A 23152-nucleotide genomic window follows, 5' to 3' on the forward strand; every position below is an offset into this window, starting at 1 on the left:
ATCAATGTTCACTGCTCTGTTGTTGTCCCTATTATGAAAAGGTAACATCTGGGAAGAGATGAAAGACGAGAGCTTCAACTTGGAGAGCCTGGGTGCTTTCAGCAACTCTTCTCTGGCCCTCTCTGACTGCGACCTGGCCCCCGCTGGCCTCACCCCTGCCTCCAGCAACAACACTGACCACCCCTCCTTTTCAGACTTGCAAGTGACAGGCCTCTACACAACATACACAACGCTGGACCCCATCTCTGCCACTCAGTACATCAGCGCCCAAGGAAACAAGCCTATCGCCCTTCTCTGAAAGAGCCATTCCCGTCCCTTGAGCCTGACTGAGAAACAGAGAAGCCCAGTTCCTTCTGGGGGTGCTTTGAGCCTGCAAAAATATCTACATTGGGGAGGAGAACATGCCTTGCTGCTCCTTCAAGCATCCCAAGCAAGAGATTTTGGTGAGATGCATAGTCTTGAAGACACTAACTGATGTGAAGGGATTCTGGTATGCTCCAAGGCAAGCTGCAAAATTTCAGCAAAGCCCCCCCCACCCCAACCCGCTGATGCTTGGGCTGTTCTGAAGCCCATTAGGGTTGCTCTGTCATTTGTGACAGTCCAAGCCACAACTGGCTGAGCTTTCTATCACTAGTTGCAACTGTGTCCCCCCAGCTCCACTCTGGGGCCTGCTGGTGGTTCCTCCCCAGACCTTCTTCCCCAGTTCTCAGAGGCTTCACTTCCATTAGTGATCCCCCTGCCTCTTGACCAGCCTCTCTTCTCTTCAAGCGAAAGGGGGTGAATCTCCCCTCCCCTCTGTCCATCTCAAGCCACACCATCCAGCTACTCTCCCTCCCTGCAGGCTCCTATTTCTCGCTTTGGACCCTTCCTTTGGCTCGCCCTTCCCTTCCCTCCAGCATCCTCCCTCTGCCCAGTCTTCAGCCATCCCTTCTGGGAAGCCCCTGAGCAGCTGCCAGATGGTCTCAGTCTAGTCCAGGCCATGGGCAGCAGAGTCTTCCGAGGTGCCAGGAAGGCTCTGCCTCTCGAGGGAGGAGGACGGCTCGTGTTCCCTGGTAGAGAAAGTCTCAGCTCAGCCCTCACCAAAATCTGTGCTCTCCAGCCTCGGCCCCACCTGCACATCTGTGTGAGGCAGGATGGATGGGACCTGTGGCCAAAAACAGCTGGGGAGCGTCGGCTTGGCAAAGGCTGTACTAAATAAGGAACTTTACACTGGATAAAACATTACTTTAGGCTTTTAAAACAAAGGAGAAATAATTTAGGATTTATATTCTAGACTTGTGTATAGTATTTCCTAATTATTGTACTAGGCAGTATTACTGTTGTAAATTTTATTTATAATTTATTTTTATGAAAACAAAAAGGAATTGTGTATTCAGCATCAATTTTTTTTTAAATGTTGTAGTGACAGGAAAACAAAACACAAACCTTAAATTATTCAGAAGCACAGCAAAATACTGCAAAACTTTTATGTCAGGTTCTTTCCCTTTTTTTACTTGAACTTTAAAAGAAGTACTTTGGATACTTAGAGATAAAATGGCACATGTGCCAGACCCAATACTGTTTTTTATGTTTAACCGATAGGGCTTTTCTACAGCTGAAAAAGGACTGTGGCTCTTTTTTTGCAATTCATTCCTGTAGATCTTTTCTTTGAAGTGCACCCCACCCTCTTCAGTGGGGCATACTGCTCCCAGGTGAGTGTTTCCAGGGCTGCAGCATTAGGTCACAAGGTAAATAAATGAATAGGTCCACCAACAGGAGGAAAAACTGGAAACTGGTTTTAAAATTTGAAAACTTACAATTTAACGCTTAGTCTGCTGATGCCAGTATAACCTTGATGTAATATTTATATTTTTAATAATGTTTTACTAAACACTGGTTGGATAGAATTTTTATAAAGTCTTTTTCAGATCTGGAACAAAATATTTGCTCTTCTTTATAGACTGTGGAAATATTGAATGGGAAAGTTCCTTTCTCTTGGGCTTGTTTACACAACCACAAGTCTGAGAACGTTGATCAAGGCCGGTGTCAGGGTAGCAACCCTGCAGAAAGAGATGGCCAGGAGAGTTGAGCCCCATCATATGGCTGGGCTGCCATTGGAACTCTCTTTTGCCAGAAGTAATGCAAATCTGCTATTGTTTACAGCACGGGGGGGGGGCAATATTTTTGGTTCAGCAGGCCAGACGCTTATCTCCCCCCACCCCCAGGGGCCAACTGTGACAGGCAGGTGAGACCACACATGTCAATTTTCTGGCATCATAATGACATCAGGTGACTGCAAAGCAACCCTGAGCAGAACTGAACTCCCTTGTCATCAGCTGATGAGCAGACAGCTCAGTCCTCCTCTCTGCAGGAGTCAGAGCAGGATTTGACCCCCTGCTCAGTCTTACTGTGTTGAAATCACATGCCAGTAAAGAATTGAACCCTACCCCTGTCCACCAGCTGATGAAAAGCTGGGTGTAGTTTTGGAAGAATCAGTCGCCCGTGGGCTGGAGGTTCCTCACACTGTTTTGCATGGCGAGTCTGTTGTTTTCAGGGCAGCAGAAGTGATGTTCTGGACTGGGTTGGTTTTTCATCTTGGGATAACTCAAGCATATGGATATTTTTACTCAGATGTAAATCCTCACCAAGTCCAGAATCATATAAAACAAAAGCAGGAGTTGCTATTAATTCTCGGGTTCCTGGGTGTCTTTTTGGTCAAGCCTTCATATGACGCAGCAGACCCAGGGCTCGCCCACATGTCCACTTGTCCCAGCACTTCCCCCAGGGAAACCTGCTCTTTAGTGTTGAATGGGAGCAAACGTCTACCTGCGGAAAACCCAACAAACGTTTGCTCCCATTCAGCAGTAAAGAGCAAGTTTCCCCGGCGGAAGTGTGGCTAAGCCCACCGGGTGCCTATCAGCAACCTCTTTCACAGGAAGGTCCCACAAATGTCTTCACTAGTGAAAAAGGACAGCATGGCATCAATAGCAATCCTGCAGCCCCTGCCCAAACTCACGCAATCTTAGAAAGGTTTGGGAATGTAAGTTAACCTAAAACCAATGGATCCAAATTACAAAAAATAAAAAGAGATTCTCATTAAGCATTAGGAAGAACTTTCTCAAAAGGTGGTAGACTCTTTCTAAACAGTGGTTGGGGGGCCATCTGCCCGGGTGCTTTAGCTGTTACTCCTGCACTGCAGGGGGCTGGACTAGAGACCCTTGGGATCCTGCCCAACTCTGTGATTCTATGGTTCTATGAAAACCAGAAAAGTGACCACTAACAGAATTTTTATTGTTTAAGGAAACCTCCCTTGGAAAATGTAATGTCAGTTCTGCTTACATGACGTGACTTGCCACCCAATAAATTACTTCTGTTGGCCTTAAGATTTTTTTAAAAAAATTCACAATAAAGAAGGATTAATGCTAGAGGCAGTAATGGAAGAGACGTATGTCCAAAAATAAATCAAGATTGCAATTCAGAACAAGAGCAATGGAGAGGAAATAGCTTTATGGCCAAGAACAAATCTAGTTGGAAATGCTCAGAGAATTAAAAAGACCTGTTTCGTGAGTCTCTGACATGGTAACAGACAAAATGCATGTGGCATCTATAAATAAAATCCAGAGAGGATCATTTCTGGTAAACATAGCTGTTTTTATTAGACGCTTGAACAGTAGAGGACCCCCCCCCCATGACAATGTGCACATAAATTAACATATTTGCTAGGAGAAAGAGCAACTTTTTTGAACTTGGTGCTTCCTTCCTTGAAGGAAAAAACCAGAACTCTCTTTTTCTTTTTAAAAAAACTCCCACCTGTCACTGAACTCAACACAACATGTTCCTCAACACCCACCTGGGCTTGAATAGTCCATGACAGCCTGGTTTGGACACTGGAACGTTAGTGCGACTGTCAGACTATGCAACACTCAACAGTGGATAGGATTAGCAACATAAACTTCCCTTCGGTTGCCACCTTTGCCCTTTACACACTTATATAAGTTTTCTTGGGGGGGGGACTTACAATGCTCAACATTATGCAGATTACAATACATTCCACCTGCCAGGTGCTTACACCTTTGAAATGCACTGTGAACTCCCAGGTTGCAGCCTATTCCAACAACCTACCCAATGCCTCCAACGGCCATGGCGTCCGCTTAATCCCATTAGGCCAACCTTTGATGGAACCACTAGGTTGGCGATGGAGGCACAGCCTTAGGCACCGCCAGGAAATGGGCAAATGTTTCCAACCGAAGGTGGAGATGCTGCTTTGCTTTTGAGGTGGGCAGACCTTGGCAGAATTGCCTTGCGCTCGAGGGATGCAGTTGGGAAGCATGATGGAGGGAGATGGAATAATCCCTTTCATTAGGAAAATTGACAAAACTTCCTACATCAGGCAAATGGGGCTAAAAACGTCATCTGCAACTAAGAAGCAGCAACATTTTTTTGTAGGAATTTCTGCAATGTGTTCTGTGGTGCAGCTTGGCTGCAGTGCAGTCTGTGTGACACAACATTTTGCCAAGCCTTGGAGACGGGTTTGGAAGTGGTTACTGGCATTGTTCCCCAATGCACAATTCTATCACACTTTTATTTAAAAAAAGTCACTGAAAACTGGTACTGTTATTTTATAAAGACAATACATTTTGATGTGAAAACACCTGGCGAGACTTGTCTTGGACACCAGTAGCTGGGTAACATACACTTGCAGATGACCTTTGGTTGATAGCCCGCCCAACAGCTGGGATAATTTTGTCCTCAGGTGCACGACAGACAGCTGTCCTCCAAAGGCCCGTTCCACTGCGCCTGCCACGTGGCTGTGCTCTAGGAACTGCTGGTTGAGCCCTGCGCTGAAGATGCATTCTGTGCTGCGCCGCTTGGCCACGAGGCTGTCAGGTCTGAAGGAGGCCGATGGTGGGCGTGTGCCTGTTCCTGCTGCAGCTATGCCCTAGTCACGAGGAGGAAGGGTTGTCCATTGTTGCCAGGAGGTGAGAGATCTGGGCCCTCTGAGCACGAGTGATGTGTTGGGTCATGTGAATGATGCAGTCCATGGCAACTTCGGGGTTTGCTTGAACTAAGCTGCAAAGGGGGGTGTTATGAGGGAGAAGGAAGGGGGTCATTTAAGAATGCAGGCTGCTGAATCAGGCCCATGGGAGGCCACCCAGCCCAGCATCCTGCTCTCACAGCGGCTGGCCAGATGCCCATTAAGGAAAGCCCACAAGCGGGACCCAAGCACAAGAGTACTCCCCCCTCCCCTCGTGGCTTCTATTCACTGGCATTCAGAAGCCCCATGCTGCACTTTCAACTTGCAATGGCGATTGCAATGTGAATCAGGCACCAAGCACTGGACGGTCATCCCTCCAGATCCCTGCTATGCAACTCTTTCCAACCCAGAAATAGCCAGATGCAGCCCCTGCAGGAAACAAGCTGAGCTTCCTCAAGCGGCCCCCCTACTGCCTCGCTTTACACTCACTTTCGGATGTGCTTGAGGGCATAATCCCTCTTCAGGTACTTGATGTTCTCCTGGATGGCAGACTTGGCCCCGTCTTCCTCTTGCAGGTGCTTCTCAAGCCATTCCACCACCACTTGGTTGTTGTCCCAGAGGTAGCCCTAGAGGAGGAGGAATGGAAACTCAGTCTGGCTTTGAAGAGAGGTCAGAGTGGGGTATGGGTCCTTCATGCAGTTTGCACCCCTCACCCTCACTCCCAACCAAGCAGGCCTTGAAGGTTTTTGAAAATCACACAAAAGCTTGCCAAACCCATTTAACCAGAGGTGAGAATGGGATGAAATGCACAGGCTTTAAGCCCCCTTCTCTCTGTAAACTTGCCTTCCACTCTGAAAACGCCACCATTTTATCCATGCTTTGTATTATTATTAAGGCGTCTTATAGCTACAGGCAGATTGCACACAGGGGTTTGGCTGCAAGGGCTCCATGTAGACATACAAACGGTGTATGTCCAAACCCTTGGAGGCGCTGCACGGCCAGCAGCTGAGGTGGAAAGAGGGAGAACCCCCTGCACCCCCAGAGTACACTGGCTTGGGCTGGAGGATACCCCATCCTTGCAAGAGAGCCAAGCCAAGCACCTTCACAGCACCCTCCGTTTCCAGGAACCATCGTCGCAGCATGGACTGGATGTGGCTGTTGCTTAACTCGCTGTGAGCCTCTAGGATCTCTGCCTTCACGACTTCCTCCAGCAGGAGGCGCCGCAAACGCCAGTAGAAGAACGCCCGGGCATTTTTCCACTGGAGAATGTCCTAAAAGGGAGCAAATAAGGTCGTTGCTAGTTAATTTTTTAATGGGAATATTAATAAATTATTGCACTGGCCGGAGGAAGCTTATCAGGACATTCACATTATCCAGTGTTGTAGACATACTTAACCCCCCTTAGGCAGCCTGAATGATGCTCTCTGTCAACTCTGCTGTGACAAGACAGGAGGTCTTAGCAAGTCTGGGGCCAACCATGAGAGTGGGAGGCAAACACATCTGGGGGGCAGCAGGTTGGGCAAGTATGGCTGAGAAGCTGAGCAGGTTCATGAGCCCACAAGCGTATGGTTATATTTTCATTCCACGCTTTCTCCAAGATACTCTGCCCAGCAGACAAAGACCCTTCCCTGCATTTTATCTTCATGAGAACCCTGTGAGAGAGGTTAGCGTGAGATGGAGCACAAGGGAGATGCAGCAAGCATTAGTAATAATAATAATAATAATAATAATAATAATAATAATAATAATAATTTATTATTTATACCCCGCCCATCTGGCTGAGTTTCCCCAGCCACTCTGGGCGGCTCCCAATCAGTGTTAAAAACAGTACAGCATTACATATTAAAAACTTCCCTGAACATGGCTGCCTTAAGATGTCTTCTGAATGTCAGGTAATTCTTTATCTCTTTGACATCTAATGGGAGGGCGTTCCACAGGGCGGGCGCCACTACCGAGAAGGCCCTCTGTCTGGTTCCCTGTAGCCTCACTTCTCGCAATGAGGGAACCGCCAGAAGGCCCTCGGCGCTGCATCTCAGTGTCCGGGCTGAACAATGGGGGTGGAGACGCTCCTTCAGGTATACAGGACCAAGGCCGTTTAGGGCTTTAAAGGTCAGCACCAACACTTTGAATCGTGCTCGGAAACGTACTGGGAGCCAATGCAGATCTCTCAGAACCGGTGTTATGTGGTCCCGGCGGCCACTCCCAGTCACCAGTCTAGCTGCCGCATTCTGGATTAATTGCAGTTTCTGGGTCACCTTCAAAGGTAGCCCCACGTAGAGCGCGTTGCAGTAGTTCAAGCGTGAGATAACTAGAGCATGCACCACTCTGGCGAGACAGTCTGCGGGGAGGTAGGGTCTTAGCCTGCGTACCAGGTGGAGCTGGTAGACAGCTGCCCTGGACACAGAGTTAACCTGCACCTCCATGGACAGCTGTGAGTCCAAAATGACTCCCAGGCTGCGCACCTGGTCCTTCAGGGGCACAGTTACCCCATTCAGGACCAGGGAATCCTCCACACCAGCCCGCCTCCTGTCCCCCAAAAACAGTACTTCTGTCTTGTCAGGATTCAACCTCAATCTGTTAGCCGCCATCCAACCTCCAACCGCCTCCAGACACTCACACAGGACCTTCACTGCCTTCACTGGTTCTGATTTAAAGGAGAGGTAGAGCTGTTCCATTAGAGTGGAACAAGGATTCCAGCCCTTGTTTTTCCAACTTGAATGAAATGAAAAACAGTTCCTACACCTTCTCAGGCATGAGGGATGATCAGACTCCAGAGGCTGGAAGAACAGAGAATTTGGGAGCGAGAAGAAAAAAACCCATGGCTTAACTGTAACGACCCCTTTCTCCTGCATCCTCCCTGGCGTGTCATGGAGGTCAGCAAACTGCACTGCCACCTGGTGGAAGATGGGGAGGAGGTAATCCTCGCGGGCCTTCAGCTGCTTCTCCAGCTCCTTGTGCTCCTCTGCAGAGAGCCTCAGGGAACCTGTTAATCCCAGAATACAAGAAGTCTTTGTAGGAGAAGACAAAATCCGTAGACATCAGAAAAAGCGGCTGATCTGTGGCAGGGAGGAAAATGCCAGGGAGGAAGAAGTCTGTGCAGGGAAGGACTATAGAGTTCAGTGGTCAGGGCATCTGCCTTGCAAGCAGAAGGTCCCAGGCACCATCTCCCCTGGGGTGTCCAGAGGAGTCTTGGAAAGGACTCCCTGCCTGAAACCCCAAAGAATTGGTGTGGATAATGCTGAGCTCGAGAGACCGCTAGTCGGACTCTGCAGAAAGCAGCTTCCTCTCTTCTGACTTCCAGGTTCACCAGAGGAGCCTTTGCCAACCCGGTGCCCTCCAGATGTTTGGGACGGCATCTTCCTTCAAGCCCAGCCAGCAGGGCCATGGTTCTGTCATCCTGCAGCTGTGCTGGATGGGGCCGATGGAGGGCGCCAGGGTGGCGCAGTCTGCTCTAGCAAAACATGCCAAAAAGAGCACATCAAGAATATTTGCTCTCCCCCACCTCCCCACCCTGGATCAAATACGGCCTTTGAAAATGGGTAGAAACCTTATTCCAAGGCCAAGCTTTAAAGGGAAGGTGGGGGGGGGGTAGGGAGGCAGGAAACAGCCCCACAGCCCTTCTCTCTTTTCTTACCCAGCTGCTCAGCAATCCTGGCACAGGTGGCATCAATCCTTCTCATGGTCTTCTGCAGCTCCTTCCTCCGGAATTTGATTTCCACGGTGCCTTCAGCTTCTAAGATGCCCCCCCTAGAAAGCAAAGCCATCTTGCAGAAACAGAGACCAGAGGCTTACAGGAGCTGCCCAAATTAGGGCTCTTGCACTCTTTCCAGCCAGACATCCTTGCGGCTTTTAAATACACGCTGGTGGAGATGTTCAGCCAGGCTCCATGGACGGGATCACTTTGGATCAGAGACTGGGCCCTTGGGGGGGGGGCTCCAGATGTTAAGAACATAAGAACCCAAGAAGAGTCTGCTGGTTCAGGCCAAAGGCAGCTCATCCAGTCCAGCATGCTGTTCTCACAGGGGCCAACCATAAGCCCAATACGGGAAACCCGCAAGCAGGATTTGAGCACAAGAGCAACCCTCCCCTCTTGCAGTTTCCAGCAACTGGCATTCAGAAGCATGGCTGCATCACACAGCACATAATTAGACTATGGAACTCCCTGCCACAGGAGGCAGTGATGGCCACCAACTTGGATGGCTTTAAAAGAGGGCTGGACAAATTCACAGAGGAGAGGACTGTCAGTGGCTACTTGCCACAATGGCTATTATTTGCCTCCATGGCTGGAAGAAGCTTCTGAATGCCAGTTTCTTGAAGCCGTCCTGGGGGAGAGGGCTCTTTCACTCGGGTGCTGCTGGCCAGTCTCTCTTTGGGGCCTCTGGTTGGCCCCTGCGAGAACAGGATGCTGGCCTGGATGGGCCCTTGGCCTGACCCAGCAGCAGGGCTCTTCTGATGTTCTGACGACAAGACTGTCTAACGGAAGAGCGCCTCCCTCAGCACCCACCTGCTCTCTTTGTCTGCATACAGCTCCATGTGAAGAGGATTGATAGTTGGATCAATCACCACCCAGGAGCCCCCGCGGAGCTCGGCATGAGGGGGGATGTAGACGAGGGCCGGCTGCTTGAATTGCCGAAGGCTGTCCACAATACACGCCCCGAACTTCAGCACCTGGTCATACATGTCTGCAAGGAGGGCAGGAGTCAAGGCCAGCTCCAGGGCCGAGGGAGCAAGTAACATCACTGGGTGATTTTTTAAAATTAAACTTATTCGCCACTCTTTTAAGCAAAGTAACTTGAAACGATCGACAACAATAATTAAAGAACATTTACATTTAAACCAGCATAAAACGGAACTTCCGGGTTGGCGCCTCTGGTAATGGCGGAATTCCTCTGATCGGGAGGAATTTGCCTCGTGGAAATTCAGGTCTGGCCGCCACGGCGAAGGAGGAGACCCACTAAAAATCACAGGCGGGTGAAGCCTGTGAACGTGGGATTCGGCTGGCACCCTTTGTGCCTCCCCTACTCGCGGGGAAACCCGGTTTCAGGGATCCGAAGCAACGTGGGGTGAGCGGCGCGGTGCTTTGAATTGACTGCTTTTTCCACGGAGCGAAGCCGCATAGCTGTTGCCAGAGAGCGCTGACTTTTTCCTGTGGACAATTTGATCTTAAAGCAACTACCTGTGAGTAGAGCGGAGAATTGGATTTTTAAAAGGCGAAAGATTTATACGATCTGAGGTGAAACCAGAGTATGAGAATTGGATTTTTAAACGTCTTAATTTGGTGTTGAACGGGGGAGGTCCAAAACAGGAAGTCCACCTTCCCCTTCTGTAAATAGACTGAAGCAATGAGGATGCAAGATGAAGTCGCGGAAAGCCCATTGTAAAGGACTAAATTTCCATCGGTAAAAAATACTAACCCCCCCTTGGTGCCAGGAGAAGAGGGGGGAAAGTTTTGGACTGAATATACCTGCAGGAGAGAGCGAACGGAATTAAAATACCACCGCTCCGATCCTGGAAACAGGCTGCCAGCAGGACTGACGTGCTTTAGAATGCTCATTGACCGTGATTAGAACGTTTACTGACAGCTAGTAAAATAAGAGTAACCTGATCTCATTTTTTGACAGAATTACAAGCCTGGTAGATGAAGGGAACGCAGTGGATGTAGCCTACCTTGATTTCAGCAAGGCATTTGACAAGGTGCCCCATTATATTCTTGTAAAGAAGCTGGTAAAATGCGGTCTTGACTATGCTACCACTCAGTGGATTTGTAACTGGCTGACTGACCGAACCCAAAGGGTGCTCATCAATGGTTCCTCTTCATCCTGGAGAAGAGTGACTAGTGGGGTGCCACAGGGATCTGTCTTGGGCCCGGTCTTATTCAACATCTTTATCAACGACTTGGATGATGGACTCAAGGGCATCCTGATCAAATTTGCAGATGACACCAAACTGGGAGGGGTGGCTAACACCCCAGAGGACAGGATCACACTTCAAAACGACCTTGACAGATTAGAGAACTGGGCCAAAACATACAAGATGAATTTTAACAGGGAGAAATGTAAAGTATTGCACTTGGGCAAAAACAATGAGAGGCACAAATACAAGATGGGTGACACCTGGCTTGAGAGCAGTACATGTGAAAAGGATCTAGGAGTCTTGGTTGACCACAAACTTGACATTAGCCAACAGTGTGACACGGCAGCTAAAAAAGCCAATGCAATTCTGGGCTGCATCAATAGGAGTATAGCATCTAGATCAAGGGAAGTAATAGTGCCACTGTATTCTGCTCTGGTCAGACCTCACCTGGAGTACTGTGTCCAGTTCTGGGCACCACAGTTCAAGAAGGACACTGACAAACTGGAACGTGTCCAGAGGAGGGGAACCAAAATGGTCAAAGGCCTGGAAACAATGCCTTATGAGGAACGGCTAAGGGAGCTGGGCATGTTTAGCCTGGAGAAGAGGAGGTTCAGGGGTGATATGATAGCCATGTTCAAATATATAAAAGGATGTCACATAGAGGAGGGAGAAAGGTTGTTTTCTGCTGCTCCAGAGAAGCGGACATGGAGCAATGGATCCAAACTACAAGAAAGAAGATTCCACCTAAACATTAGGAAGAACTTCCTGACAGTAAGAGCTGTTTAACAGTGGAATTTGCTGCCAAGGAGTGTGGTGGAGTCTCCTTCTTTGGAGGTCTTTAAGCAGAGGCTTGACAACCATATGTCAGGAGTGCTCTGATGGTGTTTCCTGCTTGGCAGGGGGTTGGACTCAATGGCCCTTGTGGTCTCTTCCAACTCTATGATTTTATGATTCTATAAATACGAAGAAGACTTGCAGAAGGGACTTGGAAAAGAGTTAAGAGCCTCGGACAGAGACTTCCGGGTTAGCGCCATCGGCTAATGGCGGACTTCCTCTGAGCTCCGGAGGGAATCGGCTCCGTAGGATTTGGGTCTAGCCGCTGTGGCTATGCGGGGAGCCTCAAAAATCACAGGCGGTGAGCCTGCGAACCTGGTGACTCGGCGGGCACCATTTGCGCCCTCCCGACCTGCGAAGAAGCCTTTTTAAATGCTTCGGAACGGGGGACGGGGTGAGCGGCACGGTGCTGAGAGTTTGACTGCTTCTCCTACGGAGTGAAGCCGCATGCCATGGTCGGAGAGCGCTGACTTCTTCTTGTGAACAATTGGACTCTAAAGCAATAACCCGTGAGTACTACGGAAATTGGATTTGTAAAGGAAATTTTTTTTGAATTAGGCACGATCGGGGAAGGTGCAAACAGGAAGTCTGTCTCCCCGTCTTATAAATAATCTAAAGCAAGGACCAGCTAACTAAGGTCGAGAGAATTTTTTCCTTTTTATTGGGTAAAAGACATTAATTTCACGACTTGGCAGTATAAGTAATCTTACTGGAGGATAAGAGTTATTTTTGGGAGCTGAAGTGCCACCCCCCTGGACCCGGGAGTGATCCGTGAGAGAGCCTGTTGAAGAGATACTAAAGAGTTTGACAGCTGTCAAATTAGCTGTCAAAACGGGAAAAGAGAACTTTGCTTCTGCTGCTTCTGCTGGTTATATCTGTTACAATTCTGTTATAATTTGTCGAAAACAAGGAAGAATTGATACAAACTAACTTGATTTTTGGATCTGAACTGGAAGGAATACTAAGTAACCAAAAGCCCTCTAGATGGGGTTTTGGGACATTACAGGAATGGCTGAAGGAGGGGAAATTCAAGCTAAACTGGACAGAGTTTTTCTTCTCTTGGGAAAGTTACAAGACCAAATTGATGTTTTGGCTACTAATGTTGTAACTCTGGACTCAACACTAAACAAATTCATTGAATTTGATAAGGACTTGACTCAGGACGTTCATGCAGCTGGACAAGAGGAGAAACTTGAGAGCTTTGAGAGTGTGGAGAAAGAGATATATGTTGTTTCTGAGGGAAAGGAAGGAGGAGACGTAATGCCGCAGATGACAAAGGAGAGCCAGAGGCCTGACATGATGGCTACAAAGGAAAATAAGAACTTGATGACGAAAATCTGGTTTGAATTGGAGATTGAAGAATGGAGAGATTTCATTAAGTGGAGATTTGAAGACCCAAGGATTACAAAATTGATTAAGGTGGAAATCCGAGCTTTGGGGACATTTGGAATTGAAAGGAGCAAGAAACAAGATTTGGGCTCCACTTTTAAGTATGGACATCTGGCTGGAAGAAACTTGGACCATATAGGGCCAGAGCTTCTCCGAGATTTGGCGCTTAATACTAAGGACTATAAAAAAAACCGGCAGAGAGGAATTGAAAGAGAATTAAGAGCCTCGGACGTGAGATCTCCAGGCTGATAGTGGACCAAGACTGATGGACATTTGTTGAGGATTGAAACCGGGAAAGGGGAAGGGTGGGGTTTGGGAATCCAAAGGGTGTATAATTATAATATGTTCTTTCTTTTTTTATTTTCGTCTTGTTATTAGCATGAAGAATTGGGGAATTCGTGGAAGGGAATTTGGGTCAACTTTAGAAAAAAGCTTTAATATTGAGAATTGAGTATTGATGCTTATAAGGTAAAATTGGTTTTTTAAAATGAATTAAATATAAAAAGGTTAAAAATTGGGGATAAGAACTTGTTGAATTAACAAATTTGAATTGGAATATAAGAAGGGAAGGTGTGGGGAAGTCAGGGAAATATGTTATAGAAAAATAAGGATTATAAATTGTATGTGTTTTTAATTTTCTTTTTTTGTCTTTTTTGTGTTTTCTTTTTTCTTTTTTGACTTTTTAATGTATTAAAGTGGAAAATTTCAATAAATATATTTTTTTAAAAAAGAGCCTCGGACAGAAGATTACCAGGTGGATGGACTATATGGAATTGGCGGAAACGACTGGCAGAATTCGAGACCAGGGAGAAGAAACGGTGGAAGAAGATTGGAAAAAGTTTAAAGACTATTTATAGAAATATTGTAAAATTAATGAGTGTTAGAAAAATGTTGGAATGAAGCTATATGGCTTTAGTAGAAATGTTAGAAAGAATTAAGTACAAATAGATTATTGGAGTATTAAAGGGAAAATAAGGTTAAAATATGTTAAGACAATTATATGACAGAAAATAGAGGAAGATGGAAAGGAATTGCTGAAACATTTAATAGAAGTGGAATACAAAAAGGGAGGTGTGAGGAGGTCGTTGAAACAAGGGAATGCAAGATACGACATTGAAATGGTATAATGTGTGTTTTAAATTGTTTTTGTTCTGTTTTGTTTAGTTTATTGTGTTAATGTTGTGTTGTGTATTGTTTATATATTGTATTGTATTGTTTTTTCTCTATTTTTTCTCTTCTTTTTTCTTTCCTTTTTTCTTTTTTGTAAGGTTTAAAAGTAATAAATATTATTTTTTTAAAAAAATAAAACCAGCATAAAACAAGGCAGAGAAATCTAAAACATGTGGCTGTTTTAAAAGGCAGGATTACAAGATCTCACCCACTGAACAAGGCCATGGGTGATTAACAGCCAAAGGCTTGGCAGAAAAGAAATGTTTCTGCCTGGTGCCTAAAGGTATATAATGAAGGTGCCAAGGAAGCCTCACTGGGAAGAGCATTTCACAAGTGGGGGGACACCACTGAAAAGGCCCCGTTCTCAGGTTGCTGCCTTCCTGTCCTCCTATGGAGGTGGCACATGAAGAAGGGCCTCAGGTGACCATGGTCAGCTCATACAAGGAGAGGTGCGTAAGTTACCTTTCATCCCACCAGAGAATCCTCTCCAGTTGGCAAAAATCAAAAGTGGTAGGCGTTCACGGTCAAAGTCTCTGATAGCCTGGGCTGTTTTAAAGGCTGAATCCGGAAACCAAACCTGTCCAGCTTGCTGGATTATCTAGGAAGGAGGGAACAGAAGAGGTTGTGTGTAGGGGGGGGGGCTCTTCAAAACCAAAAACTTAGTAAAAAGGAAAGCAGGTAAAAATTTCAGATCCTGGTGACAGCAGCCAGCAGGTTGAGGGGCCAGGGGCTAATGGGGGGTTACCAAAAGTTTGTTGTTGTTGTTTTGCCATTCTCAAACGAACACTCGGGCCAAAGCTCCCCCCCCAACACAGTGCCCATGTTTCAAGGGATGTGTCACAGCAGAAGAGGAGCCATGTGGTCTGCTGACGTTTTACACAAGGAATGTAGAGGTCACCAAAACAACAAGGCAGCTTGAGAAGAACAATACAGGTTCATGGAAAAGATAAAATCAGCAATGGTATAGGAATTGAAATGACTCTAGCGCTCCCAACCTTCGCTTCTGATTCCGGGTTTGCTGGATCAGCTGGCACCGCCAACTCCACTGTTCTGGTCTCCACTGCGATCACACCCACCGGGATCCCTCCCAGCCTGCAAAGAATCCGAAGGAGGGAAAAGAGCTTCATGTGGACTCCATGTAAAACAAATGAAAAACTATTTAAAGACTCCAAGAGCATTTCAATGATCATAAGGACTAGGAATCCTATTTATGCAAAAGGCAGAAAGCAGAGATTTTCATTCTGACGAATTCTGCACCAGGCATTGAATGGCCTGGGTGCTGTGCCAAAGGCAGGAGTGTAGCCCACCCCAGTAACTGATCAGGCAGCCATTGGGGGGCACCTTTAATAATGTGGCAGCCCCACCCTCTCCCCAACTGCCTCTAGTAAGAGGGAAGATTCGGCCAATACCTGGCTCTGCCAACCACCACCGTCTGGGCCCAGGGCTGCATTATCTCCATGAAAGAGCCGTGGTCAAAGAAGCCGCTTTGCCAGGATCCCTTCACAGCTGCACAATAAAGGAACGGGGGACGCTGAGAAAAGTCTGACTGTGACCTTCCAAAGCCACAACCTCTTCATATATGCTGCTGGGGAAATGTTGTAGCAGCAGGGAACGAGGGAGAAGACCCCGGTAAATGCAGTCCCAGGCTCAAAGAGCCTCGACTGCCACAGTCACCTGCAGTTAGCGCAGCAGAATGCTGCAGCCTGATAGCTGACAGGCTCATCCACTTACAACACCTTATGCTCCGAGATCTGCACCAGCCATTGATTCACTGCCAGGTGTTACTATTAGTACATAGAGCCCTTAACAACTTGGGACCAGTGTAACCTGTGAGGAGAAGGCAGGCAACAGGTGTCTGGCAGATTGCTTATGCAGCTTGCCTCCATTTTCAGCTTTTTTTTTCCTTTTTAAAAAACTTTCACAGTGGAGTTTATGATCTTTTGCTTTCCCTTGCAGTTTTACTCCACATATTTGATCCACATCTTATAATTATGCAATTCACAACACTTTTGGTTTTATACTGTATTTTGGGCTGTCAGATCCTGAGAGCCCAGGGCCCAATCCTGAGACCTTGGGGCAGCCTCTGGTGATCATTGGGGGCTGGAGCCCAGTGGTGCCCTTAGGCATGACACATTAAGCATTAACCATAGTCGCCAAGAGCATGTCGTCCAAATAAAAAACATGAAGTCTACAAATACGTCACTGGATGGAAAGTCCTCCCCACACAGAGTGTTCATGCAGCTTTTTGCTTGTCCTGCCGTTTCCCCCTGGGAAGAACTTCAGTCTTTACAGCTGAAACAGAGCAAATATCAGTGGGGTTTTCCATGGACTGACATTTGCTCTGACTCAGTTGCGAAGGGAAGGTTTGCCTGGGGTAAGCAGCAGGTCAAATGGAAAACCGCTCAGACCTGTTTTTTTTAGGCAGGGGACAAGCAGAACCATTGATGAGCCTTGAGCCTTGGAGATGGAGGTTAATTGGGAGAGGGGAAGGGGACAGATCTTCCAGAGAGTCTATGCAATAACCTGCAACCAGCTCCTGCCAGGCTGAAGCTCGTAAGCTTCAAGCATAGCCTATTATTATTAGTAATGACAACAACAACAATGGCAACCTCCCTCTGTCACTTGGAGAGGGCCACACAAACCTAGAGACTTCAGGTCAGCCCTGGAAGTCTGCCTAGATGACACTGACCAGGAGGAAATGTCAATGAAGAAAATTCCAGTTCAGAAACCAATTCCCCTGCTATTACATTGCAACCCCTCCCCTTTCAGTTCCAAAAGCATTGCAGAATTCTTGCAGCTGGGTTAGTGCCTGTACTTACTGGGATGAGGTCTCCCTGCCAGCATCCACCGGGGATCATAAGGGGCTTTGGAAGGGACAAAGTCAATTTCTCTGTCAATGGGGTCACTTGTGGTGGTGATAGGCAAAGGGCTACGATTGTCCTACAAGAAGAAACTTCTCTTAAACGAGCTTTAAACAAAACGAGAGCCCTGAGAAGATGATCAAGAAAGGAAGAAATTAGGGCTGCTTAGCTCTGAGAATGTGAACAGCATCTTATAGAATCAAAGCATCATTAAATTGTCTTTCTCCCTCAAAGGGGATGGGAAAGGGGGCCTTGGGGGGGGCAGGCCCTCCGTGCCCACGGAGAGGGTGGTCAGTAATATCCCATGGCCCCAGTGAATGCCCTTCCTGGAATCATAGGGTCACATCCTCAACCCGTCAATCTGCCCTCCGGTTTATGAGAGAAGCAGGACAGAGAATTCTAAGATGGTGGCCATCAACTACAGTCCATTCGACTTCCAAACGTTTGGAAATCAAACCTGCAGCCAACCGGAACCCGCCGAACCCACCTCAGACATTTGGGTTCCAAAGAATGTTCGCAAACCAGAATCCTCATTTCCGGGTTTGTGGCATTCAGGAGCCGAAATGTTTGGCTCACAAGGTGTTTGATTTCTGAGGCATGACTGTACTGGATTTTTATTTATTTATTGGTAATTCCCTTTAAAAAAAAATTAAAATCATTATTTTTTTATTTTACGTCTGCTGCCCAGTTAAGATAGGGGGAAACTTTTTCAGTCAATTAAGATACTTTATTCTAAGAATTTATTTATGGATAGGTTTTGTTTTCACTAGGAAGAAAACAAGAACATGACAATAAATAAATAAATAAAACAAACATTGCACCCCTGGTGTTTATCACCCCTATTAGGATAAATGATAATTATGAGGCGGGATGACTAGAGAGGAATTGTGATGGTTGTCAAAGCTCTGTTGCCCTCAACCTACCTTTGGCATAAATGTAAGCCACTGCAGAATAGTGTAGACGCCTTCAAAATCATCTGGAACTGTTACATGGGAAACGCCATTATTGTGCATGATCTGCACCCCTCCGAGCTGGTTGTTTGAAGTGTACACTTCACGGCCCAAGACCTGGTCCAAAAACACAACCCCAATCCAAGAAGAACATAAGAAGAACCCTACCGGATCAGGCCAAGGGCGACCCCTTGGCCCCAGCCTCCTGCTCTCCCAGGGGCCAGCCAGATAGCTGTGGGAAGCCAGCAAGCAGGACCTGAGCCCAGCGGCTGTCCCTCCCCACCTGCCCCACTGACCAGCAACCGCCTTCCTCCAGGGGAAGCAGCAGGACAACAGGGGGTGTGGAGAAGCCCCGTGTGTCATGAGAGGGAGAGGAGGACTTTTCTCTCTTCACTTTCCCCAGGCCAGGCATATTTCTGTAAACTTCCATTGTGTCGCCTCTCACTCGCCATCTCTCTAAACTAAAAGGTCCCAAATGCTGCCACACGTGTAGGACTGTGATGCAAATCACTTAGGGAGATGCAGTGACTTTCTTTTTACATCTCCAAAATATTTCATGGGCAGAGAGAGAAATTGTTCCGTCCTTTCCCACACCGCAGCTGCATGCAGCTGAGATGGTCTGGGAGTGGGTGGCTCCTTGGCCGAGAGGCAGACATGGCAAAATGAGAGCCATCCAGCTGAGAAGATGAAGAGAGCTCCAGGGAGCTCTTTAGTGCTGCATAAGAAAAAGCAAAAGGAAATGGAGTGCCAAGAAGGATCTGCACAATGGAACATGGAGGAAACTTAGGGAACGCCGCCTGCTCACTACCTTATTCAGAGCTCCAGCTCCGGTCAGAATGATGTGGGAATTTTCCACCTGGATCACCCGCTGGCCCAGCCTCACCAGGTAAGCCCCAATTCCGATGGCACGGCAGGTCACCTGCAGGAGACAGAAAGAGCCCAGGGCTGCTTTGAGTCCCAGTCTGGGGGAAAGCAGGATATACATACCTACATACCTACCTACCTACATACATACATACCATGCTGATGGTGACAATTTCATCATAGGCAAGAGAAGACTCCCCAGCGATGGTGCCTGACGCTCTTAAGTTCTCCACGCCAAAGCCTTCTTCTTTGCCAATGATATCGGTGATGATGTACCTGCAGGAGGCCAAGGCGGCTGAAAGATGGAGCCAGGCAGGGCAGGACACCAAGAGTTCCTCCTCCCAGGAACGAGGGAAGCTGCCTGACAGCCAGGCAAAGCACTGGTCCATCTAGCCTGGCACTTGGCTGCCTTTCCATGACTAGTAGAGGCTCTCTGGGATTGTAGACACGGTTGTTGTTTCCCCCAACTCACCTGGAAATACCCTGGGGGGTTGAACACGGGACTTTCTGCAGGCAAGCCAAGACAGGGGGACACCGCTGACTCACCTTGATTCGCCGGCTTCCTCCACGTGCTCACAGTGAACAGAGTTTGTGGAGCTGATCCTGGTGTAATCCTGCGGGGTCAGGTACAGATACTTGAAGCCCTTGGAAAAAGATGGTGGAGCAACATCAGTTGGGGAAACTGGGGGCACTTCGAAATCAGTGCGACAGATGAGCCGGAGCACAAACCAGGTGAAAAATGAGGCCACTGCGCTAGATGCCCTTACAGAAAGCAAAGCACCAGTTGAGAGCAGATAACTATTTGCCCCGTAATGCTTTGGAAGACCTGTCTGAAAACTTGCAAAGGGGGGGGGGTAGCTCTTGAAATGGACTGAAGTGCCAAGAAGTTCTTGCACCCCACTGCACTTCAGCACAACCTTAGACTTGAAACTGGCAGGGTTTTTATTTGAAATCATGAGATTTTAAATTATGTATTAGGAAGGAAATTTATTATGGCATAAGCTTTTTGGGGTTTTTTTGCAGACTCGAACCCACAGTGTCAGCTGAACATCCAATGAAGTGGATGCCATGATAAATCTGTTAGGCTTTAAGGTGCCTTTCTTGCAAGAGACTAACATGGTTGCCCCTCTGGAAGTCTCATGGATTAAGGACATGATCCTGGGGAGGCTGTTGCAGTGCCTGAGGCAGAGCATATTGAGGCTCAAAGCGATCAATGGCCTTCTCCTCTTCTTCCTCCTCCTCTTCCTCCTCCTCCTCCTCCATGCATTTGTCCAACCTCCTTTAAAGTCATCCAGGTGGGTGGCCCTCATTACCTCCTATGCAAAAGAACTCCATCCTTTAACTATGTGCTGCATTAAAAAGGACTGGCTTCCTGTGGGTCCACTTCCACTTCCAATGGCTGCTTTCTGCAAGGTGGAGATGGGATTGCAGCCCAGAGGAGAGGCCGCTGTCCCTTGAGGAGGAGACCCTCACCCAGGGCTCTGCACACACTCAGGGAAGCTCCAGGAGACAAGTGGATCTCATTGAGAACTGTACCTATCCGCAACCCCCCCCAAAATGTCTCAGGATTCTACCCTAGTGAAACTCTCTTTTTGGGGGGAGGGGGGATCTGCCAGGAAGCCACATACCTTGTATGGCTCTGCAGGGTCCACCCAGCCCACCTGGAACTTGTGCTTGATCTCATCAGCAAACCCAATGCGGGCCCCACTGTTGGCTGCAATGTAGATCCTGGGAATGCCTTCGCTGCGTGCCAGCTCTGAGGCGCGCAGGAAGAGGAGGTCTTCCTCCGGCCCAAACGACCCGATCTTGTAGGTGATGTCATTGCTAATGACCACAATGTCACGGCCTTGGGGGTACTCAGGGGTCCTCATCTTCATCTTGAAGGCCACCATCCCAATCTGGAAGGATATTGAGGAAGAAGGAGAGGTGAAGAAATTACCATCTGTATGTTCTGGAGGTTTTGTCCACAAAGCTGACACTGATTGCTTTCAAAGAATAGCAAGTGTTATGGTTATGGTTTAGTGAACAGCAAAAGCCAATGAGGTCATTTGTCTGAGAGCATTATCCAGCTTCCCCATCTCTCCTCAGTGGGCCTCCTATATATAGCCCTTGAGGGTTTAGCAACAGCCCCACCTCAGCAGCGAAAATACTGGATCTAGAGAGCCAAGAGCCAGCTTCTTCGCCTGCACCTTTGCCATAAGAACATATTAAGCTGGAAAAGGTCAGAGCGGCCCATCCATCTAGTCCAGCCTCCTGTTCTCACAGGGGCCAACCAGACAGCCCAAAGGGAAACCCTGCCAGCAGGACCTGAGCACCAGAGCTCTCTTCCCTCCTGTGGCTTCCAGCAAGTGGGATTCAGAAGCACTGCTGCCTCTGACTCTGGAGGCAGATAATAGCCCTTGTGGCTAGTAGGCCTCGATAGCCCCCTCCCCCAGGAATTTACCCAGGGCCATCACTGCCTCTGGTGGGAGTTTGTTCCACAGCTTCTCTCATGCTGCCTCTCACTCGCAATTTCTCTATACCTTTCCTCACATGGGAATTGCTCCAACTCCTTTATCATATTGGTTGTCCTTTTCTGAACCTTTTCTAACTCTACCATGTTCTCTTTGAGGGGAGGTGATCAGAACTGCACACAACATTCCAAATGCTCTTGCGCCACCTATTGTTGTAGTGGTAACAGGGTGAGACTAGGGTTCAAATCCCCACTCAGGGTGACCTTGGGCCAGTCTCTGCCTCTCAACCCAACCTCCCTCATAGGAATGTTGTGGGAATAAAATGAGGGAAAGAACCAGGTTTGTCACCTTGAGCTCCTTGGAGGAAAAGGTGGAATATAAAAGTAATCAATCAATCCAATGGCATTATGATGTTGGCAGTTTTCAGTTCCTTTCCTAGGGGGGATTTGCCTTTCCATGGCCCTACCTCATTTCCTCCAGGCAGCCTGTTCATCTGTACCAGCTGCCCCTGAGAATCCAGCACTAATTCTGTGTAGGTCAGGACATCTGCAGGGTCTGCTTCCGTGGAACCCCACAATTTGAACAGAGCCTAAAGAGGAACCAACATGAGAGTCGTTTTTGAAAACAAGGAGCCATGAGCAAAACAACAGAGTGCCACTCTTTCTTACTCCAGAAGATCCAGTGTGTCAAGGATTCCTGGCCCAGCTTCTGCAGTGGGGTGAGAATCCAGTGGCTTTCCAGCTTTGACTCGCCTTCCCAGCCAGAAGGACCAAGGAAGAAGGGAGAAGCCATCTGGAAGCCTGGAGGCGACGGACTCCCCACTGCTGCTCTAAGGGCTGCAGTCAGACCAAAGCAGCGCTGCTCCCCCCCCCCCGCCATGTACTCCCGCAGTTGTGTCTCACTATCAGTTCTGGAGAAGCAGGGACTAGAGGGTTTTAAAAAATAAGTAATGTAAACCTCAAGCACCTTTCTGACCAGAGCTAACTGTGGGATGGGGGCTGTGTGTGCAGCAGTGTGCACAATCCTTCTACTACTTTGTGAAGCCTCTGGGCTGAACTGGAGCCTGCTCTTCCCACTTACAAAGCATTTCCCTGATCCAACAGAAGGAGATGTGGGGACCTCGTCCTCAGCTCACCTGCCGGAACATCTCAAGGAAGTCGTAGACGTAGGTGGTGCCAAGTGACTGGGCCTGAAAGCGCTTGGATTGAAGCAGGTCTTTGGTGACGTACGGAGTGTTGATGAGCATTCCGTGCAGAGGCCCTTGCTTGTCTCCATAGGAGTGAAACATGATCTAGTCCAGGAGGCAAAGCACAGCGTCAGGCTGCCTCCTCCTCACTCTTCCCCGCAGACTTCTACACTTGTGAAATCAAAGCTGTTCCAAACCTGGCAACAGAGTTTGTGAGGGGCAGAACTTGGCCACATTCGCTCCATACATTTAAAGTGCTATGATGCCACTTGAAACACGCCTGGCTGTCAGGAGATCCCCCATTCTCTCCACGGAGCCACAATTTCCCAGAGTGCTCTGGGAAGAGGGATTGATTGTTAAACCACTCTGCAAATGGTAGCTCTTTGAGGGGAACAGGAGTCTCCTAATAACTCACAGCACCCACAGTTCCCAGAATTCTTTGGGGGAAGCCATGTCTGTTTAAAGGGGTATCATAGCACTTTAAAGGTCTGCTGCGGAGCTGGCCCTTGTGTTCTGATTTCTGAAATTCCCATTTTTAAACTAACCTACAACTCAAACAGGAAACAGATGGATGGATAGAAAAGGGAGCACTGACCATGTACTTCCCTCCCCAAAGTTACTTTTCTTAACGAGGCAAC

General features: G+C 47.9%; 2 protein-coding genes across 6 annotated transcripts in view; one reads left to right on the forward strand and one right to left on the reverse strand.

Annotated features, from left to right (window-relative positions):
* The window catches only part of FOXN4 (forkhead box N4), a 39854-nt gene extending 35412 nt beyond the window's left edge, over positions 1-4442 (forward strand). For both annotated transcript variants that reach the window (XM_081884610.1, XM_081884611.1), the window contains one exon: positions 42-4442. In XM_081884610.1, coding sequence (XP_081740736.1) covers positions 42-298 — 257 coding nt within the window. In that variant the 3' untranslated portion in view covers positions 299-4442. The remainder of the gene's footprint in view (positions 1-41) is intronic.
* A 128-nt stretch (positions 4443-4570) lies between these two features.
* Positions 4571-23152, reverse strand: part of ACACB (acetyl-CoA carboxylase beta) — a 67205-nt gene continuing 48623 nt past the window's right edge. For 2 of the 4 annotated variants that reach the window (XM_081884557.1, XM_081884556.1), the window contains 17 exons: positions 22464-22619; positions 21795-21917; positions 20504-20773; positions 19422-19519; positions 19031-19151; positions 18820-18930; positions 17985-18128; positions 17020-17140; positions 15610-15706; positions 15196-15292; positions 14663-14798; positions 9459-9636; positions 8589-8701; positions 7783-7937; positions 6055-6225; positions 5444-5580; positions 4571-5049 (listed from right to left, as the gene is read on the reverse strand). In XM_081884557.1, the coding sequence (XP_081740683.1) occupies positions 4923-5049; positions 5444-5580; positions 6055-6225; positions 7783-7937; positions 8589-8701; positions 9459-9636; positions 14663-14798; positions 15196-15292; positions 15610-15706; positions 17020-17140; positions 17985-18128; positions 18820-18930; positions 19031-19151; positions 19422-19519; positions 20504-20773; positions 21795-21917; positions 22464-22619 (2355 nt within the window). In that variant the 3' untranslated portion in view covers positions 4571-4922. Of the gene's footprint in view, positions 5050-5443; positions 5581-6054; positions 6226-7782; positions 7938-8588; positions 8702-9458; positions 9637-14662; positions 14799-15195; positions 15293-15609; positions 15707-17019; positions 17189-17984; positions 18129-18819; positions 18931-19030; positions 19152-19421; positions 19520-20503; positions 20774-21794; positions 21918-22463; positions 22620-23152 lie in introns of those variants that run through there. The other 2 variants (XR_014162323.1, XM_081884558.1) reach the window with 2 other exon arrangements.

This window comes from Podarcis melisellensis, assembly GCF_964234715.1.
Source record: "Podarcis melisellensis genome assembly, chromosome: 13".
NCBI lineage: Eukaryota > Metazoa > Chordata > Lepidosauria > Squamata > Lacertidae > Podarcis > Podarcis melisellensis.